Genomic DNA, 23,289 nt, shown 5'->3' with positions numbered 1-23,289 from the left:
GGTGAAAAAGGTAGTGTAAGCGAACTAGAAATGGGATTTCTAGTTTCCCAAAATGGAACTCTAAATGGCTATCAGGGCCCCAGCATATACCAGTTGTTGCAAATCACTATCTGAGCATAGACTTCTTTGTAGCTGTTGCTATAACACTTAGTCACAATATTTTTAAAGTGTTACCTGCTACTTGTGCCAATTTATCATGAAGTGCATATAAGCTGTTCATCATGAGACTTATTTCATCTTCCTAGAATTAGAAAAACACATTAATGTTAAAACAAACATTAGTAGAGGTAATTTTCTTCCATTTACTCCAAAAATCTTTATATAAACACGAGAAAAAAAATTGGGGTTTTTTTTTTTTGGTGTTGTTTTTTTTTTTTTTACACATACAGGTAGAAAGTTGTACTGTTTCACACATCAACAATGACGCAAGCAATAGATTTTGAATCAAAGTATTCACAATATTCATTTTTCAGATCTTGACTGAAACTAAACTAGATTGCAGCCTGGACTCTGATGGATCTGCCAGTTAAAACTGACAGCCCAAAAGGTTATTTTAATACTACTGAGAGAGTAGTTTTAATACTACTGAGAGAGCACAGTGCAATGACCCAAAAGAAGTTTGGTGGTGTTTTCTTATTCAGAAAATATGCAAGGAAAGTCATTTTCCAGTTTATGCATCTGCTGATTATACTCACATTGAAAAAAACTAAATATATTTTAATTCCCTGATGCACCAGCACTGTCTGACATAATCTTAAAATTTGAATGCTCCAATTTTTTTTCCATAAGAAACCTGCTACCAAAAAGCAGAATACTTCTTTCATTGATCAAAGATTTGACTAATTCCCGTAGATGATATCAAGAGTTACCAGCATCACCTCTCCCTATTCTGGTCCTACAAAACCATTATTGAGATTAAATTGATATAGTTGGTACTCCCCAGGAAACTAACCAACCTTATTAACTCATTTCCTGGCTGCAAAATACTGGGCATAGCAGAAGAGGAAAATCAGTCCTCTACCACACCCACACCCCCCAACAGCAGTACTCTAAGTTCCATTTATTTGCCAGTAGGTAGACCCCTGACTTCACTAATAGCTACACTGAGACAGCCATGTGAAACAATTTTGTGACCAAATTCTTCTGTCAATTATTGGTTGGACCACAAAAAGGAAGGCACTGAACACTATAGCCTTCATAGCTAACGAGCAATCAAGCATGGAGTAGGATTACTATGGAACAGTACACAAGAAACAGAAGAAAGTAACATACAAAACAGGTTCTCAAGCTGTCAAGTCCAGTGCACAAGATGCATTCTCTCTGCACTACTAAAATCATTCTGAAAGAATCCTCAGAATTTACCCAACAAAATTTGATCTGTTTAAAAGATTCAGAAACATTTTCTACCCAAGAAACTAGCCAAGGCTACCAACTTAAAATACACAATTATTCACTTTTGGAGAGCTCAATCCTAGACAAAAAAAAAAAAAAAAAAAAAAAACAAAACTAACACCAACCAACCAAACCACACCACAACAAAAAACTCCACACAATTATCTTGCAATACTTGCTTATATATGCCTAGCAAAAGCAGATCACTATGTTTACAGTCCAGGCAGAAAGACTGAAGGCCAGAAGAGAGAACCACCAAAACATGCTGCAGAACTAAAAATAATACAGGTACCTTCAATGGTGACATCTCAAAAATGGTTATCCCGATATTCCAGTTGAAAGAGTGAATGTAACAGAATAGAATCAAAGCGAAAAAGACAAACTTTTTAATCCATTTTCTGAGGGAGGCTAACCCTTGCTCTTCTATGGCACTAAATAAGATCCTGGAGTTTCAAGTCAATCATCTCTCACCAGCTGTCCTTTCAAGGTTGAGAAACCAAATGGTAACAGTAAGAGACAAACTGATAAATTTAGTCTCAAAACTTACACCACCACAGTTTTTCCTCATAGCTCTACAAGACAAATTATGCAACATTTTCTTAGTATATAAAGCAACCAGCATGCCACAGCCAAATCTTGTAATCCTAGTTATATTGCCCAAGATGAAAAACAAAAAATTAAAACATTAGAGTTGCAAGAAGTGCATTCATCTCGTGCAAAACATTCTGAAACTGCATCCTTCTGAACAGACCTATATTGTTTTTATACAATCATTTGACAGACTAAAATCTCAATATGAAGTGGTTTTACTTACTTTTATTTTTTGTAGTTCTTCACTGAAGGGATTCTTGACTGTCAAAAAAAGAAAAAAAAAATTCATTCTAGAGTCTGAAAATACTAAAAAGGTGTACCAATACTGTAGCTTTATGACAACACTGTAATCTTTAGATAAAAAGAAACAAGTCCATAATATGACAAAACAATTAGACAGCTATTAACCTTTGACTTAACTCCGCATTTGATAATGCATTATACTAGCATTTATGTTAAACCAGAATCTTGTATATCTGCAAATTTCACAGCTATTTCCATGCAAACAAAACTGCGCTTGCCATTTGCTGAACTCTTGTTTTAATGACTCAATTGCATTGAAATCATAATTCGAAGGCTTTACGTTTTTAGTGTCTGGTTTAAAAAAAGTCAAACTACTTTTTTACTAAGCAATAATCCATACAACACAAAGCTGTACAACTCATCAGCATTTTCTGTTTTGACAAGAGTAAGAGATGACACACTGAGAGCTCAGGTGAAAAGTGCAGTTGACTAAATGACCATTCCTTCTTTTCTAAATAAGAGTTTCCACAGCTCCTGAAAGCGTAAGTTTACCTATTATATTCCTCTTGGCTACAAAAATATATTCTTCAAGGAAGAAAAGTTGAAATCAGACAAGTAATTTGTGCTATGCTTCCACTTAAGACCAACCAGCTGGTAACTGCAAGTTACCAAGGCAGGAAGCAATCACCATTAAAGCATATTGTCTTGCCTTTCTAAGGCATAAACTCGTTTCACCCACAGTTTGAGCTTATAGAGAAACTAGCAGTTCCACGTGCTATTCAAACAGAAAATGAAGCTTCTACTGACCACAGTTCACAAAGCACAAAAACAAAAGGAAAAAAAGTATCCTGGGAAACCTGACAAAATTGAAGGTCTAGGTTGTAAATGTCATCATACTGATGTTGAAAGCACACCAAGAACAGGTAGCACTTGAAGGGGCACACTGCTCCATATACAGTTCTACAAAAAGTAGAGTTCTTCCAAAAGAAAGAGTACTTCCCACTACTTCTAGGTCTGATGCATTTGCATAGAGAATCTGGAAGAAATCTCAGTCTGGGAAGAATTTTGTGCATTTTGAAATCCTGCAGTTCAACTTTCTATACCAAGGCACAGTAAAAGACAAGTACCATCTTAAATAGTGTCCAAAATACGTAATTCCATTTACATGGTGTAATGACACCCCCCCGACTCCCCCAGATATTGCAGCTGTTTACACAGCATTTCTGCTTGCATCTGAAGGTAACTCAGCAACAGCCTCTGACAGTGCTAACCAATTTGACTTCTTACAAGGCACTCCCATGCGTAAAGATATTCACAAAACATCAAGAGCTGCCTCCCCAACAATCAGCTGATTGACAATATCTTGACTCCTGAACTATAACCATGATTATTAAGCTGATCAGTTAATTTAGTTATAAATGGGAAAAATAAAAGAAAAAGGTGGACACACTAGATCAAATTCATGGCAAGATTTCTCATTTAGGAGAAATGGAGGATACAAAAGAAACTAAGGACCAACTTATAAACCAGGGGTCCCCTAACCTTTGCCAAGTGTAAACACATCTGGGTAAGTAAAAAAAAAAATAGACTTTATAACAAAAAATGAATTTGTAAAACAATGTAATTTTTATTACCTGTGCAAATTTCCATAGCGCTGTTGGCAGCAGGCAGGTGCTGACGTACTTCACCTTATTTTTGAAAGGCGAGTTTTTAGTGGGAATGATTACCATTTCATTGCTCCTACATGTAGCAATGGTAAGGAACACATTTCTACAGTTACAACCAACAAATTATGTATAAGACAGCGGGGCAATGAAAATGCTTTCTGAGTGAAGAAGAAAGCTTGATCCTCCGAAACTTTGCAAACAACGGTTTGTCCATGTGCCTGAGATCAGAAGAAAATTAAGCATACTACCTACCCAACAGCAATAAACACTTCAGCTTCCTCTGACACAGCAAATGGGAAAAAAAAAAATACAAAACCATCCAAACACAGGGACTGGTTTTCACAGGTATGGATTCAGGTATCAGATTAATTAAAACTGATAGAAGCAGAAGATGTTCAAGCTCTCTTGTAATCCAAGCCCTATACCACTTCATTATTTCATTCTATAGGTGCAAATTCTCAGACATTGCCTACTAGATTATCAAGCTACCAACTTTACAAAGCTTCTATGTATTCCATTCATTAACTCAGCAGAACATTCCCAGTACACTAAACTTTTAATCTAAATAGCCTAAAATAGGATTAGAGAAACACAGCCAAGGCTCTAGATGACTGCCAACCTCCCAGTTTGATCGTTAGTTATCCAGACAGGATAATTATGTAATTACGGTCTCTTCCCAAGGTCAATCTTATTGAGCATACATGAAATCTTGATTATATTGTTTTAGATTGGAGGGGGTGGGGAAGGGGGGGGACATGAGACAAAACAGTGTGTAGATTTCAGTATACCTGACAAACATATATTTTAGCACTGATGAAAGCCATGGAACAAACACAAATGCAATACTTCCGTGCCTGCAAAGATGCAAACTGAAAACTGTCAGCTGCTATTCTACATATGCTAGGACAGTACAACAATTAAGTGAAGGCAATGGTGGTGTTAGACTTTCCCAGCATCACAATCCCAGTGTAAAGTCAATCTCACATGTGAGTAACTTCGTATTTGGATAAATTAAAACACAATTTATGAAGCAATCCAGACAAGATGTCAATATTTGTCTCTCCTTCACAAATACATAGTGGTTAAAGCGACCAAAAAAAAAAAGTCTCTCCTCCAAAATTATTTGTCACAAAAATTTAACAATCCTTGTAATTCATTATTTTAACTCACTATAGGATTTCTATGAAATCCCTCTGAAGTTAGTGATTTTATGCCAAGTTAACCAGTGAGATACATTTTATAAGATGTTAACATAGTTTAGGATGCCTGATACTTTAAGAGGCAAGTATGCTATAATGCAACTGCAGCAATTTATCAGCTCCATATGCAATTAACAACTGTTAATCAATCTGCATCTATTTACCACATAACCTTGATTAGCTTGAGTTAATAAGGCCACTCCTTAACTACTTCAGTAATTCCTCTGTTCTGAATCCACCCTTCTTTCTTTTGTCCAGGATCTAAGCTCTTATCAAATCCTCCCACTTGCTCCAGCCATAGATATAAAGTTTTCATCTACTCCAACATGTCTAAGGTATTTCAATATATTACATCAACATTATTGGTTCAAAAGGTTTCTTGACAGTTCTTAAAATATATAAGTATAGTTTTAAGAGTAACAAGTTCTTGTTCTACCAAACTAAGTCTTAATTTAATAACTAATTACTAATAGAAGAGTTTCTTACGTGAACATATACTTCCAAAGATCCTCCTCAAAAGGGTTCAAGACCTCTACCATACAGCAACAATTACCAGCCTTGAAAGTCATCTATCTATCAAGCTCACATTTTTATAAGCTTCAAAGAACAAATTCTTATCTACTTATACTACAAAGCTAAAAACTATAGAGATAATTTTCTAAAACAGGAATGTCCTGACTGTTGTCCCAGAGGGTCTTTTCTCCACGTTAGCCTACCAACCGACAACCACATCCACTGCGCTCAAAAAAGGAGGGATGCAACAACCTGCCTGGACTGGACATGGCAATCTCATTATCCATTAGAACTCCCCAGACAGCAGCAAAACTGTGAGAAGCATGGTGGTTTTACCTGGCCACATGTGAGTATTAGCTGCAGTATAAAAAAGCAAGAGTATTTTCATGGAAGAAAAACCTGAAAAACTTGACAAAGGGAACCATACCAACCCCCCCAAAACACTGTAATAGCTAAACATTCTGCTTGAAAGTTTGATACGTTGGCAGAAGAGCTTTATTCCTGGCAGTGTGTAATGATAATAGGATTCTTTGGCCAGACATGGAAGGAAACAAAAAGTAAGCACACTAAGGGATATCATCTTCACATGAAACTTGATTTCAGATCAGGAAGGGATATGCTATTTAAACTCCATTTTTAAGAAGTGATCTTATTTAAATGCTAGTTAATCAAGAACAAGACAATAAGATTACCAAAAAGCCTGTGAAAGAAAGCAAAGCAGCATACAAATATTGTTCTGGTTAACTGAAAAGACTGCTAATGACCCTTCAAAGTAACTAATTTACACATATTACTGTTGGGACAAGCTGTAAATTATGATTTACAAACTACTAGAATTCCTCAGAATGGCAGAACCGGTCAGTCTCAAAAAACAAGAAGTCACCAATACAAAGCTAAGGGTCACAGCACAGCTCCAAAGCATTCCAGCCAAAGCTGTCGACACAAATGCACATACCAAGCCATCTCACAGAGATGCTCAATTTTAGGAATACAAGTGCAGTCAGTGTCAACATACAAGGTTAATTTTCACTAGAACACAGAAGCTTTCATCTTTAAAGTCACAAAAAAACCACTCACCATCCCCACCCCCCATTTTCCTCCCTAATACATTGGTAACAATTGCAGATAGACGCAGTATTTACAAGGGTTTAGTTTTCTTCAGTAAGACAACCAGGGAGCACAAAGTAGGATTTCTCCTCTTTTTCAAAGCATGGTTTAGCAGACATGAAGTTGGAGCCTAATTGCAGAAATTCATGAACACACATCAGCTTTTATAGAGTCTTAATGGTACAAGTTCCAAAGACTGACATAGCTTCGCAGGCAGTCATACCTAGAAAGAAGACATGCACAAAGAAAAATACCTTTGCTTAGGACATAAGCTAGAACCTTATCAATAACATGGTACCAAAATAAGGAATTTGGTTACCTTCTGGTCACCAAATCAGGATGCCAAAAAGTAGCTAATCTTTCCACTACAGCTATCTCCTAGATGCTGCGGTACCTTGCCCGGAACAGTGTTACCATTCTTGCAGTTTCAGTATTCAATACACTTCAACAGATAACGTCAAAACTGAAGTATGAAGGAACAGTCACACCAGGATAAACCAAGGATTCAACTAGCCCAGAATCCTGCCTCCAGCAGTAGCAAGAAGTTTTACTCTTTTCAGAGACACCTGTCCCTAACTGGAGGGGGGGAATCAACAGAACAGTGGCAAAAATTAGTGTCAGAGTGTAAGAATATAAAGTATATGCTGATACTTCAACAGAATATTCTCCCAGTCATAAAAAAATTTGCACCTCAGAAGCTTCCTGAGACAGACAGAAGTGGCTAGCTATGTTGTTTTCTTTTTTTTAAATTATCAACTCCAATGTATTTTTCCCTACCAATTTGTCTAGTCCCACATTAACCCCAAGCAAGCTTTTAGCTTCAGCAACATATGGTCATAGGGAGTTCCACAACAGAAACGTCACCATGTGAAAAAACAGTTTCTCTGCTTACTCTGAACTTGCCACTTGTTAACTTGAGAAACTCCTCCTTGTATTAGAGGAGACAGTGAGTAATCAGACCCTTTTCACCCTCTCCATAATACTCATGCCTTTACTTCATTCCTCAGTCTTTCCCTTGGTCCTCACTCTTCCACACTCAAGAGTCCTATTCCTCCTTGCTATGAAAGCCATACTATGCTTTTGATCATATTACTACTCTCTGAACCTTTTTGCAGCTCTGCTATGTTCTTTCTGAGGTTAGGGACCAGAGTTGGACACTATTCAAAATAAAGGAGCACCATGGATTATTAGTGCCGTACTGATATTCTCAAATATACTTCGTTCTCAATTCCCTTCCTAAAAATAGAAAATCCTACCTACAGGTATTCAGTATACCTACTGAATATTAAGCTAACATTTTTAACAGAATCATTGTAATGCCATAATCTATTTCTGAAGGTACAGATAATTTGATTTTATAAACGAAAAAGCAACTTTCCAATGCAACTTTAAGGAGCCATAAAGCCACAGCTGCAGAAACAAGAATGATTCCAATTGACCTGTAAGCACTTAATTTCTCAATGTGATGATACCAAAAGCGCCAAATACCATCCACACAAGGATTCAGAGACTGTACACTGCAACACACACTTCCAAGCTAGCAACTTCTGCAGAAGCAAGAACGTTTCTCCCTGCAAACAGAAAAGTACTTTTCTCTTCCCCACCGACCATGTCACAAGCAGACTAATCCCAAAACAGAAGCAGTATTTTCCCCAAAATTTGTCCTGTAAAGGTGTGTTCAGTAAATGGATAACCTAAGTGGATAACCTAATGCTTTCCATTAGAATTTTTTCTTCATCAAAAAAATACATTAGCTGGATAATGTATTGTTAACAGAGGAAGCAACAATACTGGAAGCACTGCTATCCGAAATGGGCCTTTAGCCCAGCCTTTTTCTACATGACCTTGGAAACAAGTTCTCAATAATTTTACAATCCAAGCACTTTCAACATCAACTAACAGATCTGTAACTTTTTTTCAGTAAGTTTGGGGTTGAGTACTGATTCCACCCAGTTACATACTGTGTATGTGTCAAGGACAATTCTAAAACATTGTCTCTTAAAGCTCCTAAACCTTAAAATGCCAGAAAACAAAAACAAACAAACAAACAAACAAGTTATTACAGGAAATAAGTTATTCCAGAGCTTCATCTTTCAAATAGCTTAAATAAAATAATCCTGCCTTTATTTGCCTCTCTGCAATTACTCAGCGCTCAAAATAAATGAGCGGTTTTGCATGACCTCCATCTCCAGATTGCACTAATTCAGGTAGAAACCACTTTGAATCAGTAGGCTAAATCTCTACGCTTTGATATTAAGGCACCAAGTCATATGTCAAGCTGAGCAATTCCTTCACTACAGATCATCTTTGTGTGCTTTGGAAGAAGTTTTTATTTTTCTAAATCAGTACACCATTATAGTTCGAATAGTCCTTGGCCATGCCAATTTTGAATGGCAGCACAATCTGCCACAAGGATTAGAGAATTCTAAAAACAGCTGAATCTTTCCTTAACATCAAGTCAGTTTTTCAACTGCCTCAGTTTAGAGAGCTTTTACGGATAATTTTTATTCAAGATACCTGTGTTACAGTATGATCCTCAGTAAGCAGAAAGTTTGATCCTTTCCTCTGCAAAAAGAAAAATTCATCTCTGCAAAACACCAGACGTAACAGCACATCTCCTCCAACAAACTAGGCCCAACAGGCACACGACGTTTGCCTGTTTCACTTTTAGCACGCATCCACACTTACTTGCTCCTTACCCTCCCACCCTCCACAGTAGACTGTAAACACACAGCAGAACAGAGAAACAGCACTAAATAGCATTGTGGGAAGTACAGCACAGTAGCAGGGAAAAGGCAACTATGATAAGGATACCGGAGAAAAGGAGCCACCAAAACCAAAGTACAGCAGTTTGGGGCCATACTATTTTTCCTAATTACAAACGGTACCTCTTGGTGAAGACAGATTTCTTATTCATGCCATGGTGTGCTCAAGTAATCTAAATATACTTGATTCAATCTTCCATCTCCATTACCTACATTTGTCTTCAACTCCTCCAGCTGGGCTGAGAAGCTTACTGAATGGACAGACTTCTACAGAATCCCTGAAGTTTCTAGGAGAGAATGCTAGCAATATCTCGGACTAGAGATGCATGAACCCAAAGCCTTGATTTACCTGGATCGAAAAACTGTAGAAATATTGAGACAACATCAAAGCAGTGTTTTATCTGAACAGTCAGCTGTACAGAGAGGCCATACCTGCACGGAGTCAAAGCATCGAGTTTGTTTTGCTATTCCCCATTTTCTAGGGACAGCACACCGACATCAACTGCAAAGCTTTCATATCATCGGTTTCATTCAAGAAGCTGATGGGGTTTTTTATATATATATTTACAACAGGACTCAACATCAGACATTATAAACTGGAGCAAACCTTCTACACAGAAGGAACCTATATGACATCAGCTTTAAGTTGTGCAGTGGTTCTTCGATCTACCCTTGCATCCATCAGTATGCTTCTTTCCATCAGTAACACTGCCCCTTTTCCAAGTTTTTCTAAATCAGAATTCCTCAGTGGACAGAAGCCATCAAGGTTACTTTGATCTGTGGCAGAGTTACACCATGTCCTCATTTATTACAGTCACAGCAAAGGAGTTGCCACCTTTTCCCGCAACTCTAGACCTACCAGCAGCAATAGCAGAAGCCCAGAAAGGAAGAGTAAGGACAAAGATACTATACTGAAGTTCTTAGAAAACGTGTGAGTCCCTTGAAAATTACTTTTTCTTCTTAATATACCTTGATTTCACAATCCCTTAACCAGTCAACTTACTCCCTTCAACCTACCACAAATCACAACAGACAACTAATTTTACCAGAGAATACAAGTAACTTTACAGGTGTAAGGAATATATGCCTCATGATTACAATGGAGACTCTGCTTCTCCAGAGCATTGGAACAGCACTTTCATCAACAAAAACTGATGTACTTGCTTAACAAAAAAGCTTAGCCAAGTAAATTAAGTGACCAAACAACTTTCTCAAACAGCAGCTCTGTCCTGTTCACATGTTCATACCATTTCTGAAGCACAAGTCTAGAAGCATGACAGGGATCAGTTCAGTACAACTCTAGCACTCCTGCCAGCTTAGCTGGGTAAGCAATCAAGCCAAAGTTTTGCGACCTACTACTCCCAGATGAAACACGGATGTCAACAGGAGTTAAATGTACCTGATTTTTTTAGAAACACAATTGGTCCCCAGGAATAGAAAGACTGCAGGCCTGATTCTCCTCTCATACTGGGAAACTTAAAACTTACAAAACAGTGCAAAGTGGGGCTCCTACAATGCTAAATTTAAGTCCTTGGTATCGTGGGCTCTTCCTTAAAATATTTCCATTGCATCCATTATCGCTGTATGCATCTGTCCTAAGCAGAAAGAAATCAGCATTGCACTTGAAGAACACTATCAGAGTTGGCAGAGGTTCTTAACAGAAGAAACACAAGTTTGCTTTTTGCTTTCCCACTCCTTTCTAGTCCACAATGCTTTATAAACATGGAAAAGTTGCAACCAATCTGCTTTCAGATCCTAGATCACCCTTAATTTTCTCACATCAGAAACCAAATTTTCTTTCGAGAAAACTACCATGCACTATGGAACGGAGTGCAAACTTTCTATTAGTTTTTGATACCTAGTGAAAACAGATTCTGTCAGAGCTCTTCTACATCCCTGCTCCCCAGGCAAGTAATTTTAGTTCCAATTTCTCATGACTTACTTCACAAAAAAGCATAGCCTACAACAGTAATGTTGAAAAAACGTCATTGTAAGAATAAAGTCATGGCATAAGGAAAGTTTTGTGTGTATCTGCAAACAGCAGCACATTTAAGGTATGAATGCCAAATAAGTTAGTTCTAAGTACTCTGAACAAAGTATCAAATACAGGTATCTCCTTAAAAAAAAACCAGACCTTCTGAAGTTCAAATACTGATGAACAATTCTCATATTTATACTTTATACTACAGATCTACTGCAAAGGTAAATAGACTGTTTATTATCCTTTAGAAAGGATTTGAAGTTGTCAGCTAAAATGAACTATTTTGCACTATGTAACAATTATTTGAACTTTCCTGGGAACAAGTCTTGGCCAAATTTGTTCCTCATTTAAGAATTATTTCTGATATACCTATAAGGAGTTTAAAAATGCCAAGAATCCTAAGGAAGTTTAACTATTCTGCCTGGCTTTACCTTACGAAGGCAGCCTAGGGTTTTTTTGATCTACTGATCTTAATCCAAAACTCACCAAACCACAGAAGTGAGATCAGCTACAAGAGAGATTAGTCTTTAAGATGCACATCAGGATTTTCTTTTGTATCACCTAGAAGAGAAATACTTTCTAACTAAAGTTTAAAGCAATATACAGAAAGTGAAACAGAGCTATATGCCAATACATCAATAGAAGAAGTTGTTATATTGCCAAATACAAGTCAGAGTATCACCTGCAAAGCACAATGCAACATTAATAGCCACACAACACAGAAACTCTCTGAATCTTTTAATTTGGCTTCCTCTCTTTACTATCTTCTCTTCTATAAATATTTCTTATCCAAGATTCATTTTTTTCCATTGAAGTCAACACTGTCAAGAGGACAGACTCTTCTGAGGTGGTGATCTTAGAAGGCAAGTAGATTTGTAACAGTTATCTGTGAAATACCACAGCACTTTAATAGTAATTTGCAGGCCTGTGAGCAAAACAGTCATCATCTTGTCTTTTATACAGCAAGTCTAACTTCTTAACAATGAAATCCCCTGCATAAAATTCCACAGAATTTTTAACGCCTGAGAGATGTAGAAGTTGAGAACAAAGTAACGTCAATGGAATAGAATTAAACTCTTAGAATTGTGATTTGCATAAGCTTCCACTTGCAATATACACAACTGCTAAGTCTCCCTGAATTAACATTTCAAAAATACAAGCTGTAGCAAATATAGTAAGGATTATCGTCCTAGCAGTTGTTTTGTAACAAGTGTCATAGAAAGACCAAAATTACTAGCAAGAGATGTCACTTTCAAAAGCCTCTCCTAATAAGAACATAAGATATTAAACAAGACCTACCTGAAAGTTTCAAGATTACTTGTTGTTGTTGTTGTTGTTGGCTTTTTTAATACATCAACCACTCCCCAGGCAAAGCACTGGAGCAGAAACAGCAAGAGTAACTTAAATGCAACCTATTTCAGATTACAACCTTAAACAGCACCTGTACTAGTGCCCTCATCTTTCAGAAAGTAAACCAGACCTGAAAGCAACATCTAAAGATCTGATACCATTATCAGCTTTCCATGAAAAATAACTTTAGAACTAACTCCCAAGAGCAGCCACTTGAGATCCTCAGAGTAACACCACAAAACAAAACCAAAGAAGTTCGAAGAGATACCCAACTCTTCAGTGTTTGAAGAACCCTAGGAAGTAGACAAAAGTAAATTCCACCATTTTCCTGACAAAATACTAGGCTGGCTTGGCAAGAAGTTGATACAATTCCATGGTATTTTGAAGGCAGGTGCAAGCAAAACATGCTTTACAGCAAGAGCCACATGAATGAGGTTACCAGCATCAAGCCCAAACTGATCTTTCTTTTCACATACAACACTGTCAGAGAGAGCAAGCACAATATGCGCTTATGCATTAGTTGGTCTTTTATGTAAGCTTAAAGAGTAGCTTAATTTCAATGGTTTAAGGTGCTTTAGGAAAAGCCTCATAGATATTTATCTGCATTTTAGACAGCTAAATGCATAAAAACCTTACCGCAAGAGACCATATGTAGGTTAGATATGGAAGAATTAGCCCAATTCTGATTTGTCTTTGAACATTTTACACCGCATGTGTGGAAAAACTAAAGCACTTCATAGCTATTTTAGAGCTCTGAATAAGAAATCATTTGAACATTATGCATGATATATGTGACAATCCTCTTCTGAAGTTTCCTGCTTACCACTTCTCATCCATGCTATTTTACCTGGCCTAAATTCAGCCCCAACACCTAGTTTTAAGCCTCCCCCATTACACACACCTCCTCTGATCTCAGATTACAGCCTGACAAATATTGTAAGTGCCAATATTGGGTGTACTCAGTGATAAATATTTTTCAATATCACACACATAACATCACTTTATTTTGATTGAATTTCAGTTTAGGTAACATACAATTAAGACAACCAACATTAAGCTCATTGTGCATCATCCCCTGCAAAGTTAAAATAAGCCACCCAAATATACAAATAACTGTTTTGTTTTCTTACAGTGACTATGATAATTATGGAGATGGGTATAGTGCAACTCCACTGAATCCTAAAACCTTTTATGACAATAGTTTGAAGTTGAAAATAACTGGTTTTCACAATCAAATCACTCTCAGCTAACAGAATCTTACCTACAGCCATCTAAAAGACAGAAAAAACTCAGTATCCAATCACCTAACTGAAAGGTTGTTTCATGAGATAAACTATTATTTTTTAATAAAAATGTATGAATCAGTTCTGCTTCTATAAAGAAAACAGACAATACACCCACGCAAGCATAAGAGCCAAAGGACTCACTCAGATGATGTTTAAGTTTAGAGAAGCATCTAATAGATGACAGGTTTCTTTCCCTTCCCAGTAGCAATCAGTCTTTATTGGCCTGTCTTGTCTGTTCTTGCCTGTTCTACAGACCTACCATATTTTTGTTGCATATGCCCATTTGAGAAAGTAAGAATTTAGCAAGCACACGCTGAGCATATGGGCAAGGTAATTCCCTGCTCGTTCCCACATTACTTAAAAGAAGCGGCCTGCTCCTCTTCCTATTAAAGCAGCTAGCCACAAAACCTGCTGTTCGCTTCTTCCAACGGGCCATATTTCCCCTGTTCCCATTTGTTATGTTGCAAAGCCCGGGGCTGTGAGGAAGGAGGTCAGATGAAACGTGACTGCCACTGCCAGAACAATTCTTCAGGAAATCCAGTTTCAGGAGTTCCACTGAAAAGAGAACGAATAGGAACAGGCCAAGAACTGGCTTAATTGAACCATCAAGCAACACTGGGCTACCAGACCTTTGGCTGGGCAGCCTAACCTAAGCAAAAGGGCAGAAGAGAACAATTTTCCCTGTGTATCAGTTCCAGCTGGGTTAACTTTTTAAGAGCAATATACTCAACACAGTGATCCTGCATGCTCTATAGGAAAGTTCACACATTTGAAATGAAGTTTTCTTCCAAGACAAAGAGTTCAGAGTGGATTTCTTTTCACAGTATTATTGCTATCTGCATAGCTGAGAAATTCAGCTTTATCAATCAGCATGGCAGGCGAGTTTTAACTCAACCACTGAATTTGACAGTCAGGAAGTTTACACCAGTAAGCTGACAGACCTTCTCCCCTATTAAAAATCATCAGATTTCAAGACTAGAAAAAAAATCTAATACATGTTAGTAGAATTACACAGCTTATCAGTACGTAAGAAAATTTATGTATGTCTCTAGCAGTTATGGCCAGAAGTTAACCACAGAATATGAGTATGAGTAGTCCCAACAGTCACACTATACTGTATCTAATTTTAGCCCACCTGCGTATGTTCACTGCCTTCCCCCAAAAAAAACCTGAACACTAGTTAAGAGCCACGTGGACAGCAATGAAACCATTGCAAATGCTTAAGTCCTTGCTGCTACTGTCCTTCCTAAACACTAAATCCTTTATTCCCCCCCCAAAGAGCAGAAAACAGAATTAAGAACAATTTTGCTACCATAATGTAATGAATAACGTTTGAAAGGGAGAAAAAAAAAAAAAGACAGGACAGCCCACACTGCTATTTCTGCCCTGTAACATCTAGCAGATCCCAATCCAACAGTGGGATCACTCCTTACAAGGCACTGTATACATGCCCACACATGAGTATATAAATCCTCTATCTATACAAAGAAATACATGCGTGTGTATACACCCCACGTGCCTTCATCAATCATTTCAAGAAAAATGCAAGTCCCCAAGGACCTTCTAATGCTGCCACGTTCCAAAACTAGCTTTTCGCATTGCTCCTGATGAGAGATTAAGACAGCAATGGCATGATTTTTCTTTCTGGTGTTAGAATCTCCACTGTCCATTTCAGAGCAGCCAAGAATTTAATTAGCATGAATCACCACCCTTAGGTGGTACGTTTCCATTTTTTTATGCTTTGTGAATAGAAAATGGTAGTTTCTAAATCCATTCCAAGAAGTCACTTTCACATATTAAAGAAGCTCCCAAATAATTCGGAATTAAGAAAAGAATGCTCTGAAATTCAAACTAAAGCACAACAGTATTTCATGTATAATCATACTCTCAACTGTATTTAGAAAAACATACTTATTAGAAAAGAATACACAATAGGCCCAGCATTCACTGCACAAAGTTGGTTGTAGTGTGTAACATCATCTCAACCTAGCATCCTTTTCAAGCCTCAGTACACACAAATGAAAACAACCTGCTTTATTACCAAAAAACTACAGTCAAATCTTAGCCCTGCTGGAATCCCAGGTATCTAAATGTGCATGATTACTTCTGCAAGATTAGCATAAAGACTTACCTCGTCAATTCTCTATGAACCATAGATCTGCTACATTGAACAAAACACAAAATTTCTTTGTGAAGAAAACACGCTAGAAAACAAGGTATCAATAGATTACAGCAGGGAATGCCAGGATTTGAATTTATCCTCAAATGTCTTGCAAGCTTATTATACCAGCTTGCAAGGTATATACTTAAGGAAAGACAATTTCTCTGTGCTCCACCCTATATAGAAAGATTATACCAGGTGGAAGCCAGAACTGCTCAGTAGGGGATGTCCGGGAACGCAAAGGTGAATTAACAGTTGTATATCCAGTTGCAGAAAGAAACTGCTCTTACCCTTCACCTAATACTTACTGTTGACTCCCACATCCTCAGCTACTCCAGAACCTCTCATCCTCAGGTATGTGAATCCCAGTATCAGAAAGAACAAGCATGCAGCAGTTAAGAGGAACATGGACAGGTAATGTGCACTGAAGCCTCCAGTGGTGGATACCTCCTCTCTTTTGAACTGTTGGAGAAGCTCCTCCTCGGGCTCTGAGAGATTCTTCTTGTAGGTGTTTTTCAGGTAGGTATGATTTGAACCCGTATGATTGGAGTGGTTGAGTCTAAGGGAGGAGGTGGTTCCACCCGGGGGAAGGCTATTAGTAGCTGAATAGATCCTGGATTCAACGTTATAGCTACCAGCAGCACCACTGAGAACATGATTATTGGTCGCTTTCCTAATGGTGCCTGGAGGGTCAGTGATTTTACTGCTGTCCACGTCCGAGAGCGGTGGTGGCAGCAACAATACTGTAGGGGATTTCTTAGGTAAGCCAATGCGGTACCTGGGGCTGGGAGGACTAGAGTCCAGATTTTCACATCCTCCTCCTCCCCCCGCCGCCGCCGCCACCGCCGCCTCCTCCTCCTCCTCCTGATTTCTGCCCCTGTCTAGACTCCCGGCAGCAGCCGCCTCCGCCGCCCTGTCATTCGTTACGACTAGACCAGCGCCACAGCCTCCGCCAGCCCTTTCTTGGCCCGTCTCCATCACGCCAGCGCCGGCTGCAGCGCATTTGCTTGTTATGAATGGAGCAGGAGACTTGCTGAGGCTCCGTCTGGGCCGGCGAACTGCAGACTCCTCCTTCGGTACCTGCTGCTTGGCCCTCGCCCCCGCCTCCTCCTCCTCCGAGTCAGAGTACTTGTCCCTGCTGCCGCCGTAGGAGAGGAGCCGGTTACCGTTCACGGTCCGGTTCTTCCAGCGCTGCTGCTCACTCTCCTCCTCCTCCTCGTCCGCCTCCTCCCCTCCTTCCTCGTCGCCGTCTCCGGGCTCCCTCACACCCTCAGCCGCCGCCGGTCTCCTGGCCGCCGCCCCCCACCAGGCGCTGGGCTTCCGCCTGGCCGCCTCCTCTGGGGGGGAGCTGTTACTCACGCCGCAGGCGCCGTGGGGGGCGGCGGGCCTCAGGCTGCGGAAGAGGGGTGAAGCCCGCTCCCTCCTGCTGCCGGCGCCGGCCTGGCTCCGGGGACTGGTTTCCACATCCGACTCGTCCGAGCTGAAGCCCAGCAGCACTTTGCCGCCCCCGGCAGGGGGTGCTGCGCGGCTCCGGCTGCTCCCGGCGGCAGCGCCGGGGAGGTAGGGGTGCTCGGCGCCGACCAGCCGCGCGCCCACGCCCGGGGCCGCTCGCCCGGGACCGCCGCCGCCCGGCGCCGCTCCGGCCCCCGTGTTATTGTTGTTGCTGTTCCGGGTCTTGTTGGCGCCGCTGCGGGCCCCAGCCCGCTCATCCTCGCGCAGCTTCTTCAGCTTCTTCAGGTAGACGGGCCGGGTGCTCTCGGTGACCGGCCCCGGGGAGAAGCCGAAGCGCCTCAGCTCCGAGAAGAGCTCCTCGTCCGTGAGCTGCGCGGCCGTCGCCATTTTCCGCTCCCCCGCCGCCGCGGCGTTTCCTACCCACGCGCCGCGCCGCGCTCCCCGCCGGAACTGACGCGTGCGCACTCGGCTGTGGCCTAGACCTGCCTGTCACCCCGCGGGCACCGCCCGCCGGGGCCGGGGCCAGACGGGGGAAGGGGGGGTGGGGCCGCGCGACGCCGGCGGCCCCTCCCCCACCCCGCCGCCCAGTAACGGCTGGCGCGCGGGGGGCCGGCGCCGGCGCGCGCGGCGCCTCGAGGCGCCCCGGCGAGAGCCGTCGGCCCGCCCGCCCGCCCTCCCTCCGCGCGGGGCCTCGCGCTGCGGCGGCGGGGCCGGGGGCGGCCCGGCGGATCCCCCTCCGCCGCCGGGCTTGGGGCGGGGGTTTTGAGGCGGGGATCGCGCCGCGGCAGGCGGCGGTGAGGGGCGAGGAGGGGACCCCCCCGAACGGGCGAGACCCCGCAACTGCCCGCGTAGCCCGTGGGAGGCGTTTTCGCCGGGGTCGGGAAGTCGCGGCAGGCGTAACCCCGGCGGGCCTGGGGACGCCGAGCTCGGAGGTGCGAGGGGGAGAGACGGCTAGGGTTGTCGGCGGTCGCTTTTGGAGCTGGAAGGGCAGATCTAGCCAGAAACGGGCTACTTTATGGGCGCCTGCGAATAGACGTTAAAGCGTGACTGCCAGCTGAATGTCTGATTACTTGGGGATAAACCGCGGTGAGAAGTGTCAGACCGAACATCAAACATCTTTTAACACCGTTTCCAGGTTAGAGATTTAGCCTGACGATGGCTGAAGAAATCCGGAGAGCCCATGTGCGCACCTTTTGTGGGCCCTGCCCCAAGGCGGCAGGTAGTGCGCTCGCTTCCACCGACGCGCTGGGTGGGCTTCTGTCTTTCAGAAGTCCGGCATCGGGACATCACAGCTGTGAGGGGGCAGATGAAGGGTAACGGCGTGAATGCTCTGGGAAGCCGCATCCTCACTGTCAGTGGCTGAGCACCACCCTCATTAAGTTTGCAATTGCCTGGATGTATTTTGCTCTTGGGGAAAATAGTCTTTCAAATACATTACAGTTGAAACTGTCTAACTAGATACAGAAGTGTGTACTTGTAAAAATGATTGTGCTAATATAAAGAGATGTCACACTGGCATTTCTCAGAGCATGAGGTGAGCGTTGGCCCTTTGGCCACAGAACCTCATGTGGAGGTTTCACAATCTCCTTCTGACCTACGTGTCTCTACCTATCCACCCTGAATGACAAAACCCTGGGCTTACCTACTGCTTATCATACCATAAATGCGGGAGGCTGAGTTTCCATTTTGACCTAACTTTGGCCTTATGACACCATGTGCAGAAGTGGTCCGGGAAGAAGATCCCACTGCAGGAACATTGTTGTACATTTCCCTCTCACGGTCTGCTGCAGTGAGGGTAGCGTGGACGTGCCCTGCTAATGTCAAAACTGAAGTTGCTAATCTTGTTATTGAGGAACATTGGCAGAGCAGGGGTTAAGGCAGCCATGAGGCAGCTGTGTGCTGTAGATCAAGCCAGGTCTACAGAGCTAGAAGAGTGACTTGAAGCCATCTTTCATGGTGATGACGGTGGTGATGATGAATGGTGATGATTAACTCCTGTACTCCACCCTCCATTTCTGACCAACCACACCTGGGAATGCAGAACCTGTCCTATTGTTCTTCTAAGCCTCCTGTAACACAACTCTGTGGAGCCTGAGAAGCACTAGATGAGGGTCTCTATTACTGGTGCGCTCTACGTGGCACCGCTGTGCACAGCCTCCCCCTTGTTTCCCTGGCAGAGGAACCGTTTCACATACAGCAGTGTTGTGCATTGGAGCAATACACAGAACTCCAGCTGTAAGGAAGATTACACTCCACATGAACTCTGTTGCACATTAAACCACTAACGTAAATGCACCTGCTCTGACCTATCTCCCAATCTACAGTAGCTAACTGATATCCCAAATGCTTCTGACATTCCACTCCTCCTCAGTGAGAAGAAACCCACACCTTCCACCAGCTATTTGGGATACGTGTTTGAATATGCCTCCCCACATTTAGTGCTTACCTCCGGCTACCTGTGACACTGGCCAAACCAACAGCAGTCAGTCCCAGACCAGATACCATTCTGACAAGCGCACTTCTGGCTGACGCCCGCTTGGGTACCTTCCTTGTATTAGAAGAGTGCATGCTGTCCTACAAGAAGTGAAGATAATGCGACTCATATGTTCTGTCTGTTTATTACAGCAAGGGCATGAGTTAGTTTATAAAGCTGTTTACGTAGCAGCGGGAGGACAGTAAATACTATAAATTGTTAACAATTGAATCATCTCCCGCAAAACTATAGCATGTAGATACACAGAACAGCTGACTGAAAAGTCTGCATATTCCAAGTCATGCTTTAAAATCTGTGTGCCAAAATATTTTGAAATGTTTCAACACTATGTCTTCTGGTTGATACTGAAGTAAGGATACTTCCACTACCAATCCAAAATCTCCATATTTCTTTAATAGTATACATTAGTATCAATAAGATCAATGCCTCATTAGTATCAATACTTCCACATAGTAAATTTTTAAGTGGATACTGAAAGTAGATACTTTTTAAAGGTAAACGTTGGCTGCAGGGAGCGTGGAGACTGTTCTTCATCAGGAAAAAAATGTTGTTGTTTTTTGAATAAGACATTTTGGTTTATTATTTTCCCTCTCATCCTTAAAGGACTGGTGTTCTCAGGAAACTGCCAGTTCTTCCATTGGGTGAAAAGGTGTTCTGCAAGTTAGCAGCCATACTTCTGTCGACCTCATTGGACTGGGATTTGAAGTTGTATATTAATACGTCTTTTACCTTTCTTTCCTGATTCCAAGTTTGTGTGATGTTTATGCATTTTTGCAAGTTCTTAGAATCTTATGAATGACAGTTGCCTTTCTAGGGTTAGCATGTCTCTTACTGCAACTTCCTCTAGCAACTAATGCAACCCAGTCTCTGTACAACTCACTGTTGCATACCTGAAACATTTGGAAATCATGAGTGTCATCTAAAAGAAATATGATCCTCTTGTAAAACTCGCAATATTGTAAATGCCGGTGTCTTTCTATTTACCTTTTGATTTTTGAGCCTTAAGGTATGCTCAAATCACATTCACATTCTCTTAGGAATGTGATGTTAATGGATGTGAATGTTAGTGAAGAGTAGGAATGTGCTTTTCCTTTCTTTTTTAATAAAAGCGGAGATTGTCACACAATCACAGAACTCCAGGAACTAGTACAGTTACTCTTAAGACAGTATGCACAGGAAGAAATCACTCTTCACTATGAAAACCGTATTAATCTATTTTTAAACATATTTACCCTGGGTTATCCAGTTGTTTCAAATACTACATGATGAACATGAAATAACTTCCTGCTTATAAAACTGAACAGGCTTTTTACTAAGAAAACTTATTTTTAAATATTACAGTTGCTGCCACCATGCTAGTTCTGTGTGAACAGACTCATTGGGATGTCCCTCTTTTAAGTTCTTATTTCTCCTCCTCAACAACTTCCATGCGGGTTTTTGTCACGAGAGTGAATCCATCTTTGTTAAAGTTAACAGTGGTGTGACGGAACTAATACGTACCATTTGTTTATGTATTGACCATGCCGTTCTGCATGTGAGCCTGTGTGTTTTGCTGATACATCTTTTGCTGATGTGCTTTTCTTTCCTGAGGGCATCCTATTAACGTTCAAAAGGCTTATGCTGTCTCTTGCCTTTGCATTGCTGCTTATTTGTGGCTAAGATGTGGGCACCCGCAAGGTATCTAATGCTCACACTTCCCATGTGGTGCTGGACTGTTTGCATATTGCAACAGCGTGAGCACAGTGTGCTAGATACTCTACGTCCCGCAAAGAGGCCATGTGTTTCCAGATTATGGTTCTTGCCTAAGTGTCCCACAGTAGTTCCACTCCCACAAAGTGTGTAATGACCTGCTGTGACTGTGCAGTTCTTGTCACTAAAAGAGAACCATCTTAGTTCGTAAGTCTGAGGCTTCATAAGGCAACAGAATCCCCTCCTGCAGTTAATACTTTGCCTTTTATATAACCTATACTGATCCATAGAATAGCGTGTTCTCAATTGGGTGTTCATCCCTGAGCAGGTCATATAATTCCTGGCTGACTTTATGATGTCTGTATTCCTGGGCAGTGGCCATTTTAATGGGACTGTTGGAGGCACTACTGCTGACTCTGCATGTTGAAAAAAAGTCCACAAAGCAGAACTCCAAATCCTTAAGACTGGCTTAAAGAACTATATTAATTTAAAAAGGACAGTTTATTTACGTATGAGCCTTTCACTAAAATTTGCTTTACGCGTTCAGTTCTTTTGTCAGAAACCAGAATGGCTAGGTATATTTATTTTAAAACCTGAACCCGAGCTGTCCAACTCCCTAGGAACTGAGCTTAAAGAAGAATGCCAGCTATCAGAAGACAAGAGATTTCATGACAAAGTGTGACAAAGAAGTAACAATAAGAAAAAGCTAATAGGAAAAAAAAAACCAGTAGAGACAGGGCTTTAGGAATAAAACAAAGAAATAATAGTGGCTGAAAGCTGATGTTTATTATGGTAGTCATTTTTTACCTTCCAGCCTCTTTTTTTCGGGAAGCTAGCAGAAACACTGTAGTTACAAAGAGGCAGATGTATGAAATCATGAATGCAGATGACTGGTTGAGAGGCCCATCCTGAAGTTATTCAGAGAGAATGGATAAATCTCATGTAGGACAGTATCAAACTGTCACTCAGCTGTTGGTCCCTAAAACCTTCTTCCCTGTTATCTTATGTCTCAGAGTAATTGTTGCTAGAAGACTACTGCATGCTGTAATAGACAGTTCTAAGTGGGTGACAAATCAGTTGTGTAATTCATTCTCTAAAGCATTGCAGTAGATTACATCCAGAGTTTTGTGTTCAAATTCGAAAAGGAAAAAGTGAAGCTGAGCTTGGTAGTCAGGCAGAGTATTTTTCATATTGGTTCACTACTCTTAACATACAGAAACTCTGGCTAGGTAAAACACATATTTGCCACCCAGAATTGGCAGAGGTACTTCTACGTATGTATAATACCCTACCAGCACAGTTGTGGCCAAAAGTCGTGGCAATACACTATTCTGGCTTTTGAGCATCTACTTTCCTATTATTAGGTATCCCTTGCAAATATTTTCAAGGTCTAAGGAAT

At 41.2% G+C, this 23,289-nt stretch overlaps 1 protein-coding gene across 1 annotated transcript in view; it reads right to left on the bottom strand.

Moving 5' to 3' along the window:
• LEMD3 (LEM domain containing 3) overlaps window positions 1-18,128 on the bottom strand; it is a 46,258-nt gene extending 28,130 nt beyond the window's left edge. The window contains exons 1-3 of the mRNA XM_076332312.1: window positions 16,564-18,128; window positions 2,207-2,244; window positions 175-241 (exon numbers count right to left, since the gene is read on the bottom strand). Coding sequence (XP_076188427.1) covers window positions 175-241; window positions 2,207-2,244; window positions 16,564-18,094 — 1,636 coding nt within the window. The 5' untranslated portion in view covers window positions 18,095-18,128. The remainder of the gene's footprint in view (window positions 1-174; window positions 242-2,206; window positions 2,245-16,563) is intronic.
• Window positions 18,129-23,289: the final 5,161 nt, after the last annotated feature.

Source organism: Aptenodytes patagonicus, chromosome 1 (genome assembly GCF_965638725.1).
Source record: "Aptenodytes patagonicus chromosome 1, bAptPat1.pri.cur, whole genome shotgun sequence".
NCBI classification, from domain to species: Eukaryota; Metazoa; Chordata; class Aves; order Sphenisciformes; family Spheniscidae; genus Aptenodytes; species Aptenodytes patagonicus.
Note: the sequence above shows the minus strand (reverse complement) of the source record. Positions and strands in the feature narration are given on the sequence as shown.